The sequence below is a fragment of the Lithobates pipiens genome, unplaced genomic scaffold, assembly GCF_037356315.1.
Source record: "Lithobates pipiens isolate NorthernLeopardFrog02 unplaced genomic scaffold, aLitPip1_a1.2 Scaffold_10, whole genome shotgun sequence".
NCBI classification, from domain to species: Eukaryota; Metazoa; Chordata; class Amphibia; order Anura; family Ranidae; genus Lithobates; species Lithobates pipiens.
The window spans coordinates 92,909,658-92,930,873 of NW_027507686.1; the positions used below are offsets into that span (position 1 = coordinate 92,909,658).

At 42.6% G+C, this 21,216-nt stretch overlaps 1 protein-coding gene across 1 annotated transcript in view; it reads right to left on the minus strand.

Annotated features, from left to right (window-relative positions):
- The window catches only part of PACS1 (phosphofurin acidic cluster sorting protein 1), a 654,146-nt gene that overhangs the window by 296,266 nt on the left and 336,664 nt on the right, over positions 1–21,216 (minus strand). The window contains exons 12-13 of the mRNA XM_077450086.1: positions 10,677–10,778; positions 2,026–2,132 (exon numbers count right to left, since the gene is read on the minus strand). Of these exons, the coding sequence (XP_077306212.1) occupies positions 2,026–2,132; positions 10,677–10,778 (209 nt within the window). The remainder of the gene's footprint in view (positions 1–2,025; positions 2,133–10,676; positions 10,779–21,216) is intronic.

Consider the following 21,216-nt stretch of genomic DNA (forward strand, 5'->3'; position numbering starts at 1 on the left):
GAAAAGTAATAAAGAGATGAATAACATGAATAGCAAAAGACCAGAAAGAAAGCTGCTATACAGGACAAAGTATTTACCAAGCACATTCTCCCTAAGCTTATTACTTTATACTGACTGTCAGCCACAGTGGGTTTCCATTTGCTACTCTCGGCATACTTGCCTGATATATTGGCCTATTGGTCTGTAAGGGCATACCATTATGTATTATTTTCAAACAGGATAATGGTTTCTTGATAGTTTTAACCACTCCAGCCCCAGAAGGATTTACCCCCTCCTTCCTGACCAGAGCACTTTTTGAGATACGGCACTGCATCACTTTAACTGACAATTGTGCAGTAGTGTGATGTTGCAACCAAACGAGAGGTCCTTTTTTCCCCCACAAATAGAGCTTTCTTTTAGTGGCATTTGATCCCCTCCACGGTTTTTATTTTTTGCGCTATAAACAAAAAAATTGTCATTTAAAAAAAAAAAAAAATAGTATTTTTTTTACTTTTTGCTATAATAAATATTACCAAAAAATATATATATAAAAACAAATTTCTCCCTCAGTTTAGGCCGATAAGTACTCCTACTTTTTTTTAGGTTAACAAAAACAAAACAAAAAAAAAAAAATCGCAATAAGTGTATAGATGGTTTGTGCAAAAGTTATAGCGTCTACAAAATAGGGTATAGATTTATGGCATTTTTATAATAAAGTTTTATTTAAGTAGTAACGGCGGTGATCTGTGATTTTTTATCTTTTGTCTTGACTGCGACATTGCGCTGTACACATGGGACACTTTCGACACTATTTTGGGACCAGTTATATTTATACAGCGATCAGTGCTATAAAAATACACTGATTAGTGTGCAAATGGCACAGACAGGGAAGGGGTTAAACACTAGGGGGCAATCAAGGGGTTAACTGTTTCCTGTGTTGTAACTGTAGGGGGGGGGGGTGGGCTCACTAGAACATGACAGATCACTGCTCCCAATCACTGGGAGCAGTAGATCCCCGTCATGTTGCTAGGCAGAAGAGGGAAATGCCTTGTTTACATAAGCATCTCCCCGTTCTGCCTCTCCGTGACGCGATCATGGGCCACCGGGGGCTATCTGGCATACTCACGTGGCGTCGCGTGCACCCACTAGCCTGCGATTTTAAGGAGACTACAGGTACGCCCATTTGCTCAGTCGTGCCATTGTGCCCATGTACATAGTCATCCGCTGGTCGGCAAGCAGTTAATGTAGAAACAAATTCTATTCAGGAATCATAAGTTAAATTACTGTCCAATACTGGGTGAACCTGTGTTACCAGTCCATGTCGATGGTCCCCATTTGTGGTCCTGGCTTTGCTCTTTTACAGTGGGCATACCCCTGGATGGGTCTTCAGGGTCTGGGTTCTATAGCGATAGACCATGGCCCTAGACCTGTATAGAGCCCCGCAGTTAACTATACATGTTGCACTCAGTGGCAAGGTGAGCACCAAAGAAGTATCCAGTGCTGCAAACATTACAGGCTATCTCCACAATGTGGAGTCCAGATATGGCTCCCAAGGTCATACAGAGGTTGCACCGATCCAGATGCACAGCTTCTATTGTGTTAGAAGACAGTGAGGAGCGGATTTAAGATTCCAAAGTAAAATAATGAAATAGTTAATAATAGAAAGATTTCTTAGTAAGAGAAGAGGCCCATCACCAAAGCAAAGAAACTGATGTCAAAGATAGCGGAATACGATAAGAGGTACACCAAAGGGGCATTTCCAGCAAAGCTTTGCCAGTGTCCAATCAACTGAAGGTAGCAGCCTATAATCCAGTGTCTAGGAATATCCAGCCTGTGTCTTGTACTGCAGAATTAAGCTAAAAGAAATATTGTATAAAATGGTACAAAATATTTCATGGCAAAGAGAACTGTTTTGTTAGAGAATGCTGTCGTAAACAGTGTACACACTTTTTTTTTTTCAGAACAGAAGCTACTGGCAAAACAAATATGATATCTGTTTTGTGTGTAACTCGAGAGATAAAAAACATGAAATGTCAGTATACTCACTGTCTCTGTATCCGAGCAAGTATTGCAGTCAAAGCACACTGTACATCTGATGAACATGTTATACATACACATGGCTTCTGCTGCTGCTGAAACAGGCTTGAGACAAACTGAAATGAAAAAGCGAAGAAGATCAGGGAACAATAGTCTGTACTCGTTGCACAAATTTCAAGCATACTGGGGAGAATTTACCAAAACTAGAGCAGACAGAAAGCTGGAGCAGCCGTGCATAGTAATCAATTGGCTTTCAGTTTCAGATTATTTCAGTTCAAGATTTGAAAATGAACACTAGAAGCTGATTGATTGCCATGTACAGATGCTTCAAGCTCTGGCTGCTCCAGTTTTAGTAAATTCCTCTCACTCTGTTCTACATGTTCAACTTAACATATACTGAAAATATGGGGGAAAGAGCTAGATAAAAAGGGAGGCGTGAACATCTCAACCTACTAGTGTCAGGCAGACTGAAATATACAGGGATAATAAAAAAAAAATATATAATGCCAATAACATAAGCGTAATCGTAATCCACCGCTGTGTGCATCAAGATATACAAATAAACAGCAGTCCGAATAGTTCATCTATGCAACTTGCATATAAATGCATTCATGAATAAAAGGCAAATATTTTTGTAAGGGCCCCGCCCCCTTTATGTAGGTACTTTGTGCTTTACTGCAACTTAACTTAGCGTGACTCTCGGTCTTATATGTGGGAACACTGTTATTGTTATCCTTATAGAAACTATTATTATAAAAAAGGTGATACGAAATGTGAGAATTAGAAAATACTTGTAGACAGCTTGGTGATGCACTCAGACATTGTTTATAAATATAATCATAAATATGTCTGGGAACGAACATTATGATCTGTACAATAATACACACAAATATATACTTTAAGAAATGTGCATTAAATCACTAAGAGGCGTTATTAACGGTGACAAACATATGTATATTAACAATACTATGAAAGTGGGTTTGTCTTTCATGACGACAAGCAATGGGTGGACATTTTCTTTATTGGTTTCTTTTGGTGTAATGTTGTAAATATTACTTGGTCATATCCTGACAACATATTGTATTTACGATACTACATAAAAGGACAAATGATGCATTATTCTGTGTCTGTGTGTTGACTTTGGTCTACATTGCTCCCCGCAGAGCTCTGTGTGTGTTTGAGAGTGTGGAATGGAGAGTGCCGATACAGATTAGTATAGGAGTAATATATAGGGAGGACATCCTTAATGATAGAAAGGTACTATTAACTTGTTGTAAGTCAGTTTGGAGCTTCCTTTCAGTGTCCAATTATGTCTTCCACAAAAACACACAAGTTGTACCATGTAAGTTATGACCACAAGTGTCACCAATCCTCACCACGCACCAAACAGTAAGCTGCAAACAGCTTATAATGAGGTTCTATGGTTCTGCCTCTCATTCTAGCTCCGTTCAGTCCCCTTCTGGCAATCTCAGGTCATCATACTCAACACCAGCAGGCAGTCACCAGCTAAATAAATGATGTTGTCCTCAGCAGGCTCTAAGGACACAAGCAATTGCCTGATAAAGCAACTCAAAGATGTGAATGAAATAAATTAAATCCTTTTCGTTGAGATTTATCTTTCATATAAAATTAACTTAAAATATCTTCCACTAGCTGAGCATAAAAGAACTAGGAAGATGTGCACAGGTAAGCAACGCTTATTTGCTGAAGATTAAATCTTGTAGTACCATGTTTGCCAAACAGAAGGGTTCCTGACAGACAGTAAAGTGTGTACATATTGGACAGAAGAGCCTGCTGAGGACATACTGGAATTTTTAGCTGGCAGCGTACATATACTGTACAGTATGAACCGTCTTCATGCCAAAAGATTTCAGATTCTGTTTAACCAGTGTTGTGATCCAAGCAACCCTGTCCAGAGAGCCACAGCCATAGTCAGTCATGTCATTGAGTTCCACTGCAGTGGCTTTTCAGCTTTGTTAACCACTTGAAGACCAGTCCATTTCTAAAATTTTTTGTTTAGGTATTTACTCGAAAATTACTTTGAACCCCCAAACAAACATACACACATTAGGGTGTTTAATTTTCTAATGGAAAAAAGAAACTAAAATTTTTGCAGACTTTGCTTACACAACGAGTCTGAGTGATGTAAAAGATATACAGTGCCTTGCGAAAGTATTCGCCCCCCTTGAACTTTTCAACCTTTTGCCACATTTCAGGCTTCAAACAAAGATATAAAATTAAAAATTGTTTGTGAAGAATCACCAACAAGTGGGACACAATTGTGAAGTGGAACGAAATCTATTGGATAATTTAAACTTTTTTAGCAAATAAAAAACTGAAAAGTGGTGCGTGCAAAATTATTCGGCCCCTTTACTTTCAGTGCAGCAAACTCACTCCAGAAGTTCAGCGAGGATCTCTGAATGATCCAATGTTGTCCTAAATGACTTATGGTGATAAATAGAATCCACCTGTGTGTAATCAAGTCTCTGTATAAATGCACCTGCTCTGTGATAGTCTCAGGGTTCTGTTGAAAGCGCAGAGAGCATCATGAAGACCAAGGAACACACCAGGCAGGTCCGTAATACTGTTGTGGAGAAGTTTAAAGCCGGATTTGGATACAAAAAGATTTCCCAAGCTTTAAACATCCCAAGGAGCACTGTGCCAGCGATCATTTTGAAATGGAAGGAGTATCAAACCACTGCAAATCTACCAAGACCTGGCCGTCCCTCTAAACTTTCAGCTCAGACAAGGAGAAGACTGATCAGAGATGCAGCCAAGAGGCCCATGATCACTCTGGATGAACTGCAGAGAACTACAGCTGAGGTGGGAGAGTCTGTCCATAGAACAATCAGTTGTACACTGCACAAATCTGGCCTTTATGGAAGAGTGGCAGGAAGAAAGCCATTTCTCAAAGATATCCATAAAAAGTCTTGTCTAAAGTTTGCCACAAGCCACCTGGGAAACACACCAAACATGTGGAAGAAGGTGCTCTGGTCAGATGAAACCAAAATCGAACTTTTTGCCCACAATGCAAAACGATATGTTTGGCGTAAAAGCAACACAGCTCATCACCCTCAACACACCATCCCCACTGTCAAACATGGTGGTGGCAGCATCATGGTTTGGGCCTGCTTTTCTTCAGCAGGGACAGGGAAGATGGCTAAAATTGAGGGGAAGATGGATGCAGCCAAATACAGGACCATTCTGGATGAAAACCTGTTGGAGTCTGCAAAAGACCTGAAACTGGGACGGAGATTTATCTTCCAACAAGACAATGATCCCAAACATACAGCAAAATCTACAAAGGAATTGTTCACAAATAAACGTATCCAGGTGTTAGAATGGCCAAGTCAAAGTCCAGACCTGAATCCAATCGAGAATCTGTGGAAAAAGCTGAAAACTGCTGTTCACAAACGCTCTCCATCCAACCTCACTGAGCTTGAGCTGTTTTGCAAGGAAGAATGGGCAAGAATTTCAGTCTCTCGATGTGCAAAACTGATAGAGACATACCCCAAGCGACTTGCAGCTGTAATCGCAGCAAAAGGTGGCTCTACAAAGTATTAACGCAAGGGGGCTGAATAAGTTTGCACGCCCCACTTTTCATTTTTTTATTAGTTAAAAAAGTTTCAAAAATCCAATAGATTTCGTTCCACTTCACAATTGTGTCCCACTTGTTGGTGATTCTTCACAAAAAATAAAATTTTTATATCTTTATGTTTGAAGCCTGAAATGTGGCAAAAGGTTGAAAAGTTCAAGGGGGCCGAATACTTTCACAAGGCACTGTATATGCTAAATTTCAAGAAAATTTATATTTAGAGGTTGCACACTTTGATCCGTTTTGTAAAAGTAGGCAAAAAATAAGATTTTTCTATGTTAATTACTTTAATTGGCAAAACTAGAAATCACAAAACTTAAAATACTATTAAAACTATACACTAAGATTAATAGATAATATGATAAGAAATATATGTGTTATATTAATCAACTTTGAACAATGCAATCCCTTGTATTCGGTCACGTCGTGGATCCCAAACAATTCAAAGAAAGTCTTTGTTTCTTCAGTAACAAAATGGCTCAGGTCTTTTCCTTCAAAAAAACATTTTTTTACCCACTAATCGTTTCACTTCCTGTTTCTCTGCAGCCTGAGTAATACGTTCATCCAAAAAATCCAATCCTACATTTGTTTGACAGATACCAAAGGTGTCTCTTAGCAACTGTGGGAGCACATTTTTTGACATTTGCATCTGGGTAAGTGCTCAAAAGCTGTAGCATATCCAAATCATTCTTTGTAGCCCATCGACTTACAATTGCCTCATGCCAAAAGCGAACATATATGAGGCTGACAAAATGTGCAACCCGTTTAATTCCAATTGTGGTTGAGGAATATTCAACTGTTTAGCGAAGGTCAATTATAAGTGCATATATTGCCTTTGCCATTCACCTTGCTTGATGCAGTGGCCCTGGGATCCTGAAACTGAAGTCGTTTTTTAGACCAACCTCCTAGGTACAGGAGTGAGAGTTGCAATAACTCCTTGTAGTCTTCTCTTGGATGACTTCTGTCTTTTAGGGCATTTTGGATGTAGTTAAACATTCTCACTCGTTCTTCTAGAAAGCCTTGAACGGGACTTTCTTCATCCAATGCTGTTGTATACGACTTCTTATCAAGTGAAGCCCACAGACTTTGCTTTGATAAAAGTGATCAATGTGTGCAACCCCTAAATATTATCCAATTTTCTTGAAATTTGGCATATTTATATATTACATCACTGAGATTCGGGGCGTAAGCAAAGTCATGTGAAAATCGCATCTTTGGAAAAATGAGCGACCCTAATACACATAACATACAGAATATATATATATTTTAGCAAAGCAATATACGTGTATTAGAAGAAGGGAGGGACCTCTGTGTCCTGTGATGTACCATCACTTTTCCAAAGCAATGCTATCTGAGGGGAGGGAGTCACCAACAAAAAAGTAGGGTGCAATCAGATCTGAGGACCTATACTGCTGCCTGCAGCACACTGCGCCAAAAGGCAATATCCTCATGCCTTCTCACATCCAACTAATAGAATCTGGTGAATGTATAGACTGAAGAAAAAGTAGTGGCCTTGCAGATTTGAGCCATGAAGACCTAGTGATGGACTGCCCATAAAGCACTAGCAGCCCTGGTGGAGTGCGCTTTGATTTGAAAAGGTGGAACCTTCATCTTTAAACCATAAGCTTGAATTACTTGCCAAATCCACTTAGCAATAGTAGATTTCGACGCTGCCTGTCCTTATCTAGGACCTTCAGGCAACACAAACAAAACGTCTGTTTTCCAAACCTGAGCAGTCGCCTCCAAATAGATTTTGACCGCTCGCACTACATCCAGAGAATGACTTTTCTTCCGTAGAACAGGGTTCTGGAAAAAATGAAGGCAGAGAAATATTCTGGTTTAGATTAAAACCTGAAACCACCCTCGGTAGAAAGCTAGGATGAGGACGCAATACTACGATATCCTTGTGAATGATTAAATATGGCTCTTTACAAGAGCCACCAATTCTGAAAACTTTCTTGCAGAAGATATGGCTACCAGAAAAACTAGCTTCCTTGTCAAAAGGACCAAGGGAATATGTCGTATCGGCTCAAAAGGCTGTTTCTCTAATGCCGACAGAACTAAATTCAAGTCCCAAGAGTTCAGGGGTGCTCTAATCCGTGGATTAAGCCGCGTTACCCTCTGTATAAAGCTTTGGACCAAAGAATGAGAAGCAGACGTTGAAACAATCCCGATAAGGCCAAGACCTAGCCCCTGCTAGTACTCAAGGCTAGCTTCATCTCTAACCCGATTTGCAGAAAAGCAAGGATTCTACCTATGACATACTTTTCGGGGATGCCAACCCCTGGAATCACACCAGGAAACCTATGCCTTCCAGACTCTATAATAAATGACTCTGGAAGCTGGCTTCCTTGCATTAATCAAGGTAGATATCACTGAGCCCGAAAGCCTGCAATCCTTTAGAATGTGGGTTTCAATAGCCAAACCGTTAACTTTAGCATTTGTAAGGTAGGATGGCACACTGGTCCCTGCAATAGCAGGTCTGGACGTGGTGGTAGGGTCCATGGGGCTCCTACTGTCATCTTTACTATTTCTGCATACCACAATCTTCTGGGCTATGCTGGGGCCACCAGAAGCACAGACTTCTTTTCCTGCTTGATCCTGCAAAGAAGTTGTGGTAGCAGCAGAATTGGAGGGAATGCATAAATCAGTGAGAACTGATCCCACGGGGGTCACCAACGCATCTGTCCCGCATGCAAGTAGATCCCTTGTTCCTGACACAATGTTTGCGATCTTGTTGTTAAACTTGGACGCAAACACATCTACGTCCGGGATCCCCCATCTTGGGCATATAGCCAAGAAGATGTCGGAGTGAAGAGACCATTCCCCCGGGAACTGCTGGCGACTTAAGTAATCTGCCTGCCAGTTCTCTAACCCTGGAATGAAGACTGCCAATATGCACGGCACATGTTTTTCTGCCCAGGTTAGGATCTGGTTTACCTCTACCTGGGCTGCACGACTTCTGGTGCCCCCTTGGTGATTGATATAAGCCACTGCTGTGGCATTGTCGGATTGGATTCCAACTAGACAACCCTATAACCTGAATGTCCAGGCCTTTAGGGCTAGGTACGCTCCCTGAATCTCTAGAAAGTCGATGGGTAAGGTCCTCTCGGTTCTGGACCATTTCCTTTGGACAGTCGTCTCTTCCAGAACTGCTCCCCAACCCAAAAGGCTGGCATCTGTTACCACCTTCCAGGAAACTGGTAAGAGGGATTTCCCTTTCTGCAGATTCTCGGGCATCAACCACCAACTGAGGCTCTGACGCACTATTGGCGACAAACGCATCAGAAAATATAGCTCCTGGACTTTCTTGTTCCAGGCAGACAGAATACTGTTTTGCAGCAGTCTCAAATCAAACTGAGCATAGGAAACCACTTTGAATGAAGCCACCATCTTTCCCAACAACCTTATACAAAGGCAAACAGAAGGACCCTTCTTCACTTTGACTACCTGAACCAGCTCATTTATGGCGCAGATTTTTGCCTAGGGTAAAAGCACCCTCTACTGGGTTGTATCTATAACCAGATCCAAGTACTCTAGTCTTCTTACTGGTTTTAAAGACGACTTCTCTAGGTTGAGGACCCAACCTAGGTATCCAGGTAATTGACTATGGTGAACAAACTTTGGTCTAAAAAGGCAGGAAAAAAAAAAAAAAAAAAAAAAAAAAAAAAAGAGGCAATCGTATTTTCCCCAGATCAACTTTACCTATAAATGTTAGTACCCAGTTATATTATGTACATTTAGGAAATAATCCAGGCCTTTCTTAAAGCAATCTACTGAGCTGGCCAGAACCACCTCTGCAGGAAATCTATTCCACATTTTCACAGCTCCTACTGTGAAGAAACCTTTCCATATTTGGAGATGAAATCTCTTTTCTTCTAGATGTAAAGAGTGCCCCCTTGTTCGCTTTGTTGACTGTAAAGTGAATAACTCATCACCAAGTTCACTATATGGACCCCTTATATATTTGTACATGTTGATCATATCCCCCCTTAATCTCCTCTTATCAAGAGTGAATAAATTCAGTTCTTCTAATCTTTTTCTCATGGCTGAGCTCCCCCATGCCTCTTCTGTTTTGTTGTCCTTCTCTGCACTTTCTCCAGCTCCCCAATATCCTTTTTGAGAACTGGTGCCCAAAACTGAACTGCATATTCCAGATAAAGTTAACTGATAATAAATGGCTCCAGCCAAACATTAACCATGAGTAAAAGAAAAGTTGTGTTATCATTCATATTCTCTGAAAAACAGACAAGAAATCATAAATTCTGCCAGGGTATGTAAACTTAGGAGCACATCTACCAAGTCTTTAGGAACCGGGGAGCCTCAGGTTACCCACAATCCTGGACCTGCGACAGCACCCTGCCAGTAAAAACTTTATGGCCTTACTACCAAAAAGTACTGGATCCCAGGGCCCAGCTCTCAAAGAGAAGCATTCACAAGCAAAACCTCGTTTCTACGGATCACGAGGCCCGGGTACCATTCATTTAGCCCATGAAAGACATAATGGATCCGGTCAGCATGGCTGGCCCTCATCAAGGATTATTGGCCGTGGAGCTCAGCACAGCACATCTTTACTCGTGCCCAACACCTTAGACACTGGCAAAAATACTGAGGAATACCAGTAATGGGAGGGATTATATAGGGGAGTACACGCCTTTAGGGGCGTGCCAGTGTCCAGCACCTGTCGGTCCGATATAACCTACATAGTAATTACTATGGCTCTGTGTCCCCTGATGTAAGAAAAGAAAAGAGATACGTTTCTCAGAGAGAAGGTCCATCGCCTAAGGACATTTGCAAAAATTAGGGATAGATGGGAAGGAGGGGGTATATGATCTTTTTTTTTTTTTTTTGCCAATCACTTGAATGTAACTGCATACAGCCAATAGTCAATAATCCAGTGTCCTGTACTGCGTGACTAAGATATTTTTTAAATTATTCAAAAAAAAAAAAAAAAAAAAAAAAAAGTTTCCTCAGCTGTGTTTAGTATAAAAAAAAAAAAAAAAATAATAAAAAAAAAGCAAAAAACATTAACCAAATGCTTATTATTTAAAGTAGCTTTTCTTACCTGACCCTGCCAGTCTAATGTCTGCACAATAATAATGGTTTCTGGAAGTGATGGATCTGAGAGATTTTGGTTTAACTGATCCAGTAACACCTTCCGGGGAACCTGTTTGAGAAAGACAATCAGCTTGTGTATGCAGAAAACAGTATAACATGTAATAAACTAAGAGGCATGTTTATTAAAGCCTGAACTCTAAGCAGATATAAAAATAAAATATATGCAGTTCTGCATTAAAAAAATAAATAAAAAAATGCTGCTTCAGCTCTGCTCCATTGTTCAGATCTATAAGCAAGAAGGTACTCTGACATCACACGAGGTCACATCACTATTTTTAAATCAGCGTTTTTCTCCATTAATGATACACCAGAAACCTCCACGCCCACTTTGTGGAAAAAGCAGACATATATAAGGGGTATATTGAACAACAGTCTCGACCCAAAAGATATCCCAGAAAAGCATGAAATAACTAGGAAGAGGGAGGCGTTAGCAGCTCTTATGGAACAAGACACAAACCGTGCATTTGAAGGCGAAATATCAATGGGGTAATAAACCTGGGAAATGGTGAGCAAAAGCCCTGCGGGGACAGAAAAATGCATCCTTTATCTTAAAAAAAGGGATCAGAAAGGTGAAATTGTGCAATCATCCCCAGAAATAGCTAAAGTCGTCCATACAGATTATAGGAAGTTATATTATGTGAGACAGTTAGAAGACTACATGGGGGGAACAAAAGAAAACCCTCTAAATACAACATTACATTCAGGGCCTGGACCTCCCCATAGTGCCTAAAGAGGAGCTGGAACAGCTAGAAGGCCAAAATTACACAGAAGGAGGTGATTAAACACTTGCCTACTGGGCACTTAAACCCCCCTCCTGCCCAGACCAATTTTCAGCTTTCTGTGCTCTCACACTTTGAATGACAATTACTCAGTCATGCAATAATGTACCCAAATTTATTTTTTGTCCTTTTTTTCCCCACAAATAGAGCTTTCTTTTGGTGGTATTTAATCACCTTAGTTTTTTATTTTTTGCACTATAAATGAAAAAAGACCGAAAATTTTGAATTTAAAAAAGGCATTTTTCTTTGTTTCTGTGATAAAATTTTGCAAATTATTAATTTTTCTTCATAAATTTTGGCCACAATTTATACTGCTACATATTTTTGGTAAAATAACCCAAATTAGTGGATATTATTTGGTCTTTGTGAAAGTTAGAGAGTCTAAAAGCTGTGGTGCAAATCATACAAAATTGATCACATCTGATGTACTGATGGCCTATCTCATTTCTTGAGACCCGAACAAGCCAGGAAAGTAAAAAAAAAAAACCCCAAATGACCCCTTTTTTGAAAGTAGACATTTCAAGGTATTTAGTAAGATGCATCGTGAGCTTTTTGATGTTGTAATTTTTTCCCACAATTCTTTTCAAAATGAATTTTTTTTTTTTTTTCCACAAAATTGTAATAGGTTATTTCTCTCACTTGGCATGTGTATACCACAAATGATGCCCCAAAATAATTATTACGATACCACATGTGTGGGGACTTTTCCACAGCCTAGCCCCTTACAGAGGCCCAACATGCAGGGAGCGCTATCAGGTGTTTTAGGAGCATAAAATTACACATCTAACTTGTTGACTACCTATTACACTTTTGAAGGCCCTGGACCACCAGAACAATGACATGTGACACTGATGACAGGTGACAGATGACACTGATACGTGGCACTGATTACACGTGACACTGATGTGGCACTGATGATAGGTGGCACTAATACATGGCCCTGATGACAGGTGGCACTGATGGCAGATGGCACTGATACCTGGCATTGATGACACGTGACACTGATAACAGATGGCACGTGACACTGATGACAGGTGGCACTGATGACAGATGGCACTAATATGTGGCATTGATGACACTGATGACAGATGGCACTAATATTTGGCATTGATGACAGATGGCACTAATATGTGGCATTGATGACACTGATGACAGATGGCACTATGTGGCACTGATGACAGATGGCATTATGTGGCACCGATGACACGTGACACTTATACGTGGCACTGGGGACAGATGGCACTGCCATGTACTGTGGCACTTTATTTTCCTTTTTTTTTTACTCACAGCTGCAGCCGTTCATCTTCCCTCACACGCTGTCTGTGTGAGGGAGAGCCAGAAATGAGAGATGATCTCATATGTTTACATATGAGATCATCTCTCATTGTACTCGCCAATTGCGCTGTAAACTGCCACTTTGATTGTCTATATATATATATATATATATATATATATATATATATAAATACTTTTACATATGTTTATGTAAAGATTTGTTTGAAGCTTCATATGCATTTCTTGGGAAAGCAGTTCTATGTAGAACTCTCAAGTGGTATCAATTAGTCTCACCTCCCCCATTGTAAGAGATAAGGTTACAACTAGGGCTGCAACTATCGATTACTTTCATAATCGATTAGTTGGCCGATTATTGTTTTGAGTAATCGATTAATCACAAAAAAAATAATTATATATATATATATATATATATATGGTAATTTTGCAGCGATTTGCATTTTTTTTGCCCAATTTGTTGTTGGGCAGATTTAAAAAAAAAAATTGGTGCAAAAACACATTATTGCATGCTTTTCTGCAGCTTCTCCATTGAAGTATATTGAACCAAAAAAAACAAAATGGCACCGTTTTGTGTTAAAAAGAAAGTCCTTGCCTTTTCCAAATACGCAGCAGCTGAAAAAAATCATGGATGTGAACGTGTCCCATAGGAAACCATGTAAATGAACTGTAGTGTGTTTCTGCAAAAAGCACAAAAAAGCAGAGGTGTGACCCAGGCCTGAGATGTTCAGTAACATAATGGGGTTTAAAAAACTAAAAGTTTTACTATGGGACAGTGAAAGTAATATTTACAGTAGCGATTTTCTCTTTTTTTACTATAAAGAACTAATTTTAGTTTTTTTTTAACCCCATTATGTTAGTGGCCGATTAATAGATTATGAAAATAGTAATCTATGAATTTCATAATCGATTAGTTGTTTCAACCCTAGTTACATCCTTGTCCAAAGACACAAAGTTTCCGTATGTTATCTAAAAATAGAAGTTATTTCATTATATTACAATATTTATGGTTTAGGATTTTAGGAACTGAACGTATTTTCTTGGAACTTTCCTCATCAATATGAATTATTGAAATATCGTTATTAATACAGTAATAACTCTATTTCTACACTCCCACCACTGATAAAAGTGATCTTGCACCGAATCCGCTGAAGAGACCACTTTAGTCTGAACGCGGACCGCCGCTGAAGAGGATACCCGGGGATATGGTAGCTAGCTGCTGCCATAACGATATTCCTCTTCAAAGTAGGGACGTAAAACATCAGCGAGCGGTCCGTAAGTGGTTAAGGCAATAAACATGGCAGCAGGGGAAAAGTCCAGGGTCTGATGGATATTTGATTATGTATTACAGGTTTTAAAGTTTGCTACTTCCTATGTAAATATCTGAACGCACTTGGAAATTGAAGAGGCTAACAGTCACTGTTAGCCTACTTAACCCTTACATAGTTACATAGTTAGTCAGGTTGAAAAAAAAAAAGACACAAATCCATCTAGTTCAATCACAAAACCCCTCATTTTAAAAGAGGGGAAAGGTCCAATGACCCTTGCGACCTACAGGCCGATATCATTGCTAAATACTGACGTAAAGATATTCACAAAAGGCATTAACTGACAGATTAAAATCCTTAATGTCCAAATGGATCCACAATGATCAGATGGGAATTGTGTCTGGACAGGAGGGAAAAGATGATTGCCTAAGACACTATTCCTGATTGATGAAGCTAAAAAGAGAAAGAACCTAGTTCTACTTCAGTCAACTGAAGCCAAGAAAGCCTTTGACAGGATAGACTGGGAATTTATGTTTGAAACTTTAAGATACTTAGGAATAGGAAGCAGGATGATGCGATGGATTATAGCACTATACCATCACCCAACAGTGAAAATTTGGGTAAATGGGAGCTCATCTCCAGCATTCAAACTATTTAATGGGACTAGGCAAGGAAGTGCCCTTATGCCAATGCTGTTTGTACTTACTCTGATGCCCCTACTGACAGCAATTTAAAAGTGTGGACATCAAAAGGTGTCAGATTTGGGGAGAAAGCGTATATAGTAAGTGACTGCATATGCAGATGATATTCCTTTCTATATTGCTAATCCTAGGTTGACACTACCAAATGTGAGTGAGGAAGGAGATATGGGCTATTATCAAATTTTTAAATGAATACATCTAATTCGGAGGTTCTGAATAGAACAATGCCACTAAAAGAGCAGCTGGCAATTCAACATATGTTTACCTTTGAGAAAGAATTTCCACAAAGTAAGGTAGACTTCGGTGGGATGGGTTGGATTCCATGATTTTGAGATTTAGCAAATAGTACAAATCCACTGACAAGAAACGTCTTTAGAATATGGAACAATCTTTGTAGGCATTATAAAAGGGATTATAATTCACCTCCGATTTCATTAATAGACAAATTATTTTTGAAACAGGGAAAGAGGATTTTTTATACTTTGTTAGATGGGCAAAAAAGGAGGCAATACAGTTACAGGGTGTGATAAAAGGAGATAGGGTTTGTTCATTCTTTAAACCAACGCAAAAAATAGGATTTTTATAAACGCTTACCTATAAAACCCTTTTCTTGGAGTACATCACAGGACACAGGGCCATAGTACTTACTATGTGGGTTATATAGGCCACCTTTAGGTGATGGACACTGGCACACCCGAAGACAGGAAGTTCACTCCCTATATAACCCCTCCCATTACTGGGAGTAGCTCAGTTTTTTCACCAGTGTCTAAGGTGTTGGTCAAGAGTAAAGATGTGCTGTGCTGAGCTCCGCTGGAGAAATCTTTGCTGGGGCAAGCCATGCAACCGGATCCACTCAGTGTCTTTTCCAGGCCAAATTGAATGGTACCTGGGCCTCGTGTCAGCAGTAACGAGGTTTTGCCTGTAACGCTTCTTTTTTTTTCAGGGTCCAGAGAGCTGGACCCTGGAACACCAAGAAATAGATTTTACAGGTAAGCCGTTATAAAAATCCTATTTTCTTTATCGTACATCACGGGACACAAAGCCATAGTAATTACTATGTGGGATGACCGAGAGCAATGCTATCTGAGGGGAGGGGAGGGAGACACCAACAAAAGCAGGGTGCAATCAGACCTGAGGACCTATACTGATGCTTACAGCACACTGCGCCCACTGTGCCTTCTCACATCCACCTGATAGAATCTGGTGAATGTATAGACTGAAGAAAAAGTAGTGGCCTTGCAGATTTGAGCCATGAAGACCTAGTGATGGACTGCCCATGAAGCACTAACAGCCCTGGTGGAGTGCGCTTTGATTTGAAAAAAGTGGAATTTTCCTCTTCAAACCATAAGCTTAATTACTTGCCAAATCCACTTAGCAATCAATAGTAGATTTCAATGTTGTCTGTCCTTTTCTAGAACTTTCAAGCAACACAAACAAAACATCCATTTTCCGAACCTAAGCTGTTGCTTACAAATAGATTTTGACTGCTCTCACTACATCCAGAGAATGTAGTGACTATTCTTCCGTAGAACAGGGTTCTGGAAAAAAACGAAGGCAGAACAATATCCTGGTTTAGATGAAACCACCTTTGGTAAAAAGCTAGTATGAGGAAGCAATACTACTCTGTCCTTGTGAATGATTAAATATGGCTCTTTACAAGAAAGACGCCAATTCTAAAACCCTTCCTGCAGAGGAAATGGCTACCAGAATAGGATTTTTTGTACTCACCGTAAAATCCTTTTCTCTTTAATTCACCGACCGACACAGCTCCTCTGTAACAAATGGGTTGTTAGCCTTATCACTAGGAGAATACTAGGCAAAGTTGTAACACAACACTCAGAACTCTTAGTTCTGCCCAGGGGGCAGTCCCTCAGGCTACAACCCCTCCGTCTGCAGACAGACCTCAGTACAACAAGCTGTGTTGGTCGGTGAATTACAGAGAAAAGGACTTTACGGTGAGTACAAAAAAATCATATTTTCTTTTATATTCACAGACTGACACAGCTCGTTTCTGGAACAAATGGGAGGTCCCCAAGCAGTGGCAAAACGAGGGGTGGGAAAAACAGCATAAAAACTTCATCCACCATGGCAAGTGGGAACTAGTGAAACTATACCCACAAAAAAAAACAGCAGTGCGTGGGAAAACCACCACAAAAAACAGGGTATCCTCAACAGGAGTGATCACCAAAGACCGCACCAAACTGCGGAAGTAATGCAACAGTGCATTAACATAACAGTACTGCGTTTTTATCGAAAAAAAACAGGAAAAAATATATATTGCATATTCAATTGCCACTATACGGCCGCCTGCAAAACTTTGCAGGCAAAACAGGCATCAGCCGATGCACTGACATCTACCTTGTAGAACTTGGTAAACGTATGGAGAGACGACCAGGTCGCCGCCTTACACACCCGAGCGACAGACGCTTGGTGTCGGAAGGCCCAAGACGTTCCGATTGCCCTTGTGGAGTGGGCCGTGACCGGAAAGGGGGGCACCTGCCCCATCAAGGCATAGACTTGTATTACAATCTGTCTGATCCACCTGGAAATGGTGGCCGATGAAACCGCCATGCCTTTCTTTGGACCGGCCACTGAAACAAACAGTGAGTCTGACTTCTGAAAGGGAGCCTTGGCAGACAAATACACCTTCAGAGCCCTAACCACGTCAAGAGCATGAAGGGCTCAGAGATGGTAATACAATGTCCTCACTGATATGAAAAGCCAAGACCACCTTTGGCAGAAAAGACGGTTGAGGACGCAACACCACCTTGTGGATAACCAGATAGGGCGACTTGCAGGACAAGGCCGCCAGTTCCAAAACCCTCCTGGTCGATGTGATGGCCACTAGAAATACAATGGGAAATTCCCCGATATTTTCAAACGGCGGTTCCTGAAGCACCGACAACACCAGGTTCAAATCCCATGGGGCAACGGACGCACCGGAGGGACTACATGCCGTACCCCCGAACGAAGGTACTCACTAAGGAGTGCGACGCCAGGGGTCGTTAAAAAAAAAAAAAAAAAGACAGCCAAGGCTGAAATTTGCCCTTTGATGGTGCTTAATGCCAATCTCTGGTCAACTCCTTGCTGGAGAAACAGCAGGATCCTGGATATGGAAAAGGAGCGTGGATGCCATCCTTTCTCCTCACACATGTAGATGTAGGCCTTCCAGGTACGACGGTATATCTTCCGAAAATAAGTTTTCTGTGCTCTCAACATAGTTGGAATCACAGAGTCCGGCAGACCCCGGTTCCTCAACACCTGGCTCTCAATAGCCATGCCGTTAAAGCCAACGATGGTAAAGCAGGATGGAGAATCGGACCTTGAGACAGAAGGTCCCCTTGCAACGGCAGTCACCAGGGAGCGTCTGCCACCAGACGCACCAGGTCTGCGTACAAAGGACGCTGAGGCCAGTCTGGGGCAACCAATATTACTGGGATCCCCTCGGCTTCCACTTTGCGAAGCAGACATGGTAACAGTTTCAGTGGAGGAAAGGCGTAGATCAGCTGGTACTGATCACGCGGAGCCACCAGCGCATCTGATGCGTCGGCCCTAGATCTCTTGTCCTGGACACAAATCTTGGCACCTTCCAATTGATACGGGAGGCCAGAAGATCCACGTCTGGCGTGCCCCACCTCAGGCACGGTAACCCAAATGTCTCCGGATGCAATGCCCATTCTCCTGGGTCCAGCCTCTGTCGACTCAAATAGTTAATCTGCCAATTCTCCACTCCCAGGATGTAAATGGCTGACAGGGCCGATACGTGTCGCTCTGCCCACGTAAGTATGTGCGCGAGCTCCTGCGCAGCGCCTGAGCTTCTTGTTGCCCCTCGGTGATTGACGTATGCCACTGCCGTGGCGTTGTCTGACTGGATCCTGATCGGATGCCCTTGCAGCCTCATCGACCATGTGGAGAGGCACAGCCTGATCGCTCTCAATATGAGCAGATTGATCGGCAACTTTGGATTCTTCCGTCGACCAAAGGCCCTGGGGCAACTGAACTCCAATCACTCGACCCCAGCCAGATAGACTGGCGACCGTTGTGATCACCGTCCATTTTAGAGGAAGGAACGATTTTCCGGACTGAATCACCGGGGACCTCAACCACCAGATCAGAGTCTGACTGACTGGCTCAACTGGATCTGTCGATCCAGGGACAACTGAGATTTGTCCCATTTTGCCAAAATCTCCTACTGCAGGACTCTGGTGTGGAACTGGGCATAATGTACTGCCTCGAAGGAGGCTACCATGAGTCCCAGTACTCGCATGCAAAAGCAGAGCGATGACCACTTGCATAAGCAGTTTTACTGCGCATCTGAGAGCGTGCAATTTGTCTTAAGGGAGAAACACTCTCACTTCCCTGGAGGCCAGCAGCAAGTCTAGGTACTCCAGACGCTGGGTCGGTACAATTACTGACTTTTTTTAGGTTCAACAGCCACCCAAATTCTTGCAGGGTCTGCATGGTGATCGCCACATCCTCCTCTAATTCTGAGGCGGAAGGCGCCATCAGGACGAGATCGTCTAGGTATCCCACGATCGCGACCCCACATTGCCGTAGCAATGCCAGAACTGGAGCCAATACCTTGGTAAAGACTCGGGGGCTGAAGCCAGACCAAAAGGAAGAGCCACAAACTGGTAGTGGGCTTCCCGACTGCAAACCGCAGGAACTTGTGCAGGTACGCATCCTGGATGTCTAAGGACGCCAGGTAGTCCCACTGATGGAGTGCATTGACTACTGAGCAAACCGATTCCATTCTGAACCTCTGCACTTTTACAAAGTGATTGAGGGCTTTTAGGTCCAAGATTGAACGTACCCCTTCCTTCTTAGGAACCACAAACAGATTTGAGTAGAATCCCTGGAAGCGTTCCGATTACCCCGCGATTCATAAAATTCCTCACCGCCCCCAATAGGGCCTCCCGGCGACACCGGAATACGGGTATGCTGGAGGGGAAGACTCTGTTTTGCAGCCAAGAGAGAAACTATCTTGTAGCCTGTGGAAATCAGATCGCAGACCCATTGGTCGGATAACCGGGAGGACCACCGGGCTGCATACTCCCGAAGGCGACCCCCCACCCGAGAAATGGGTGGGGAAAAACCTTCATGCGGCATCAGTTTTATTCGCAGGCTTGCAGTTCCGGGGACTTTTTTGACCGTCCGTGGGCATCCTGTCGGGCTGGGGACGTTTTGCCGAAGCTCCGGGCAGACAAAAAAGCCGCTTGTGAGCGGAAAAAGAGGGCCCTTGCCTACGACGTAGCTCCTTAGCTTTCCTGGCCTGTGAGAGTAAGGAACTCTTACACCTTGTGGTATTTTTAATGTCATCTAACGAAGCTCCAAAGAGCCGGTCGCCAAGGAAGGGAAGAGGCATCAGGGCTTTCTTGGATGCCTGGTCAGCAGACCAGCATTTTAGCCAAATTAGGTGCCTCAGCACCACAGCTGACACTGAAGCCCTGGATAGCAGAGGGAGAGTATCCAGGGCCGCGTCAGAGACGTACTTAAGGCCTTGCACTAGTTGGTCTGCCAGTTCCACGCAGACAGGGGAAGCCTGTTGCTCTCCCAATTCGCTTTGCAAAAGTTTTGCCCACTCAGTGTCTGCGACACAAATGCGGATGCCAGTACAGGTCGCACGGCTGACCCCACAACCGTAAACAAGGAATGAGCCACTGCCTCGGCCTTCCTGTCAGTGGGATCCTTGAACACAGGGGTCCCCTCAACCAGGATCGTGGTTACTTTATTTAACCTGGATACTGGGGGGTCCACGACCGGAGGAGCCGACCATTTTTTGAGAAGGCTTTCCTCAAAGGGGTAATGCACCGCCATGTATTTGGAGACCGAAAAGGTCCATTGCGGTCGACCCCATTCCTTGTAAATTAACTTGTCAAAATAAGTCAGATACAGGAACACCTTAGGTGAACGTGCTGGCTTGCGGGACCCAAAATGGACCGGTACATCAGCAGAGGGATCCGCTGGCTCCTGAATCTTCAAGGTATCATGCACAACTGTGATAAGTGCTCCAACAAGCGCTTTGTCGCGCCTAGACCCAGACAGGGACTCATCCTCACTGTCCGAACGGTCCTGGTCAGCGTCGTCTGACAAGACAGAGCAGGGTTCACCAGCCTCAGCAGGACCAGAGTCTACGTCAGAGCTCTCCCCAGAGGACGAGGGGCCGCTTTTTACCACCTTTCTTCTCATGCACCGCCGCCTCCATCTTGGCAACTAATGAATTGAGGACCGCCGTCAGGGTGTCCATGGGTACTGCGCAGTCCGCAGGTGACCCGGTTGCAATTGCCTGGAGTTCGGGGGAAGAAACCAGTTTCTGAAGCCATGCTGACCCTACCCTGTCTGCCACCCGAAGGGGACTTAGGACAGTGACAGCCCCAACCTCCTTGCTGCCGCTGACTGAGGGTCTTTTACCCGCCAGACTCACTACCCTGAGGAGTTCTGCGCTGTTC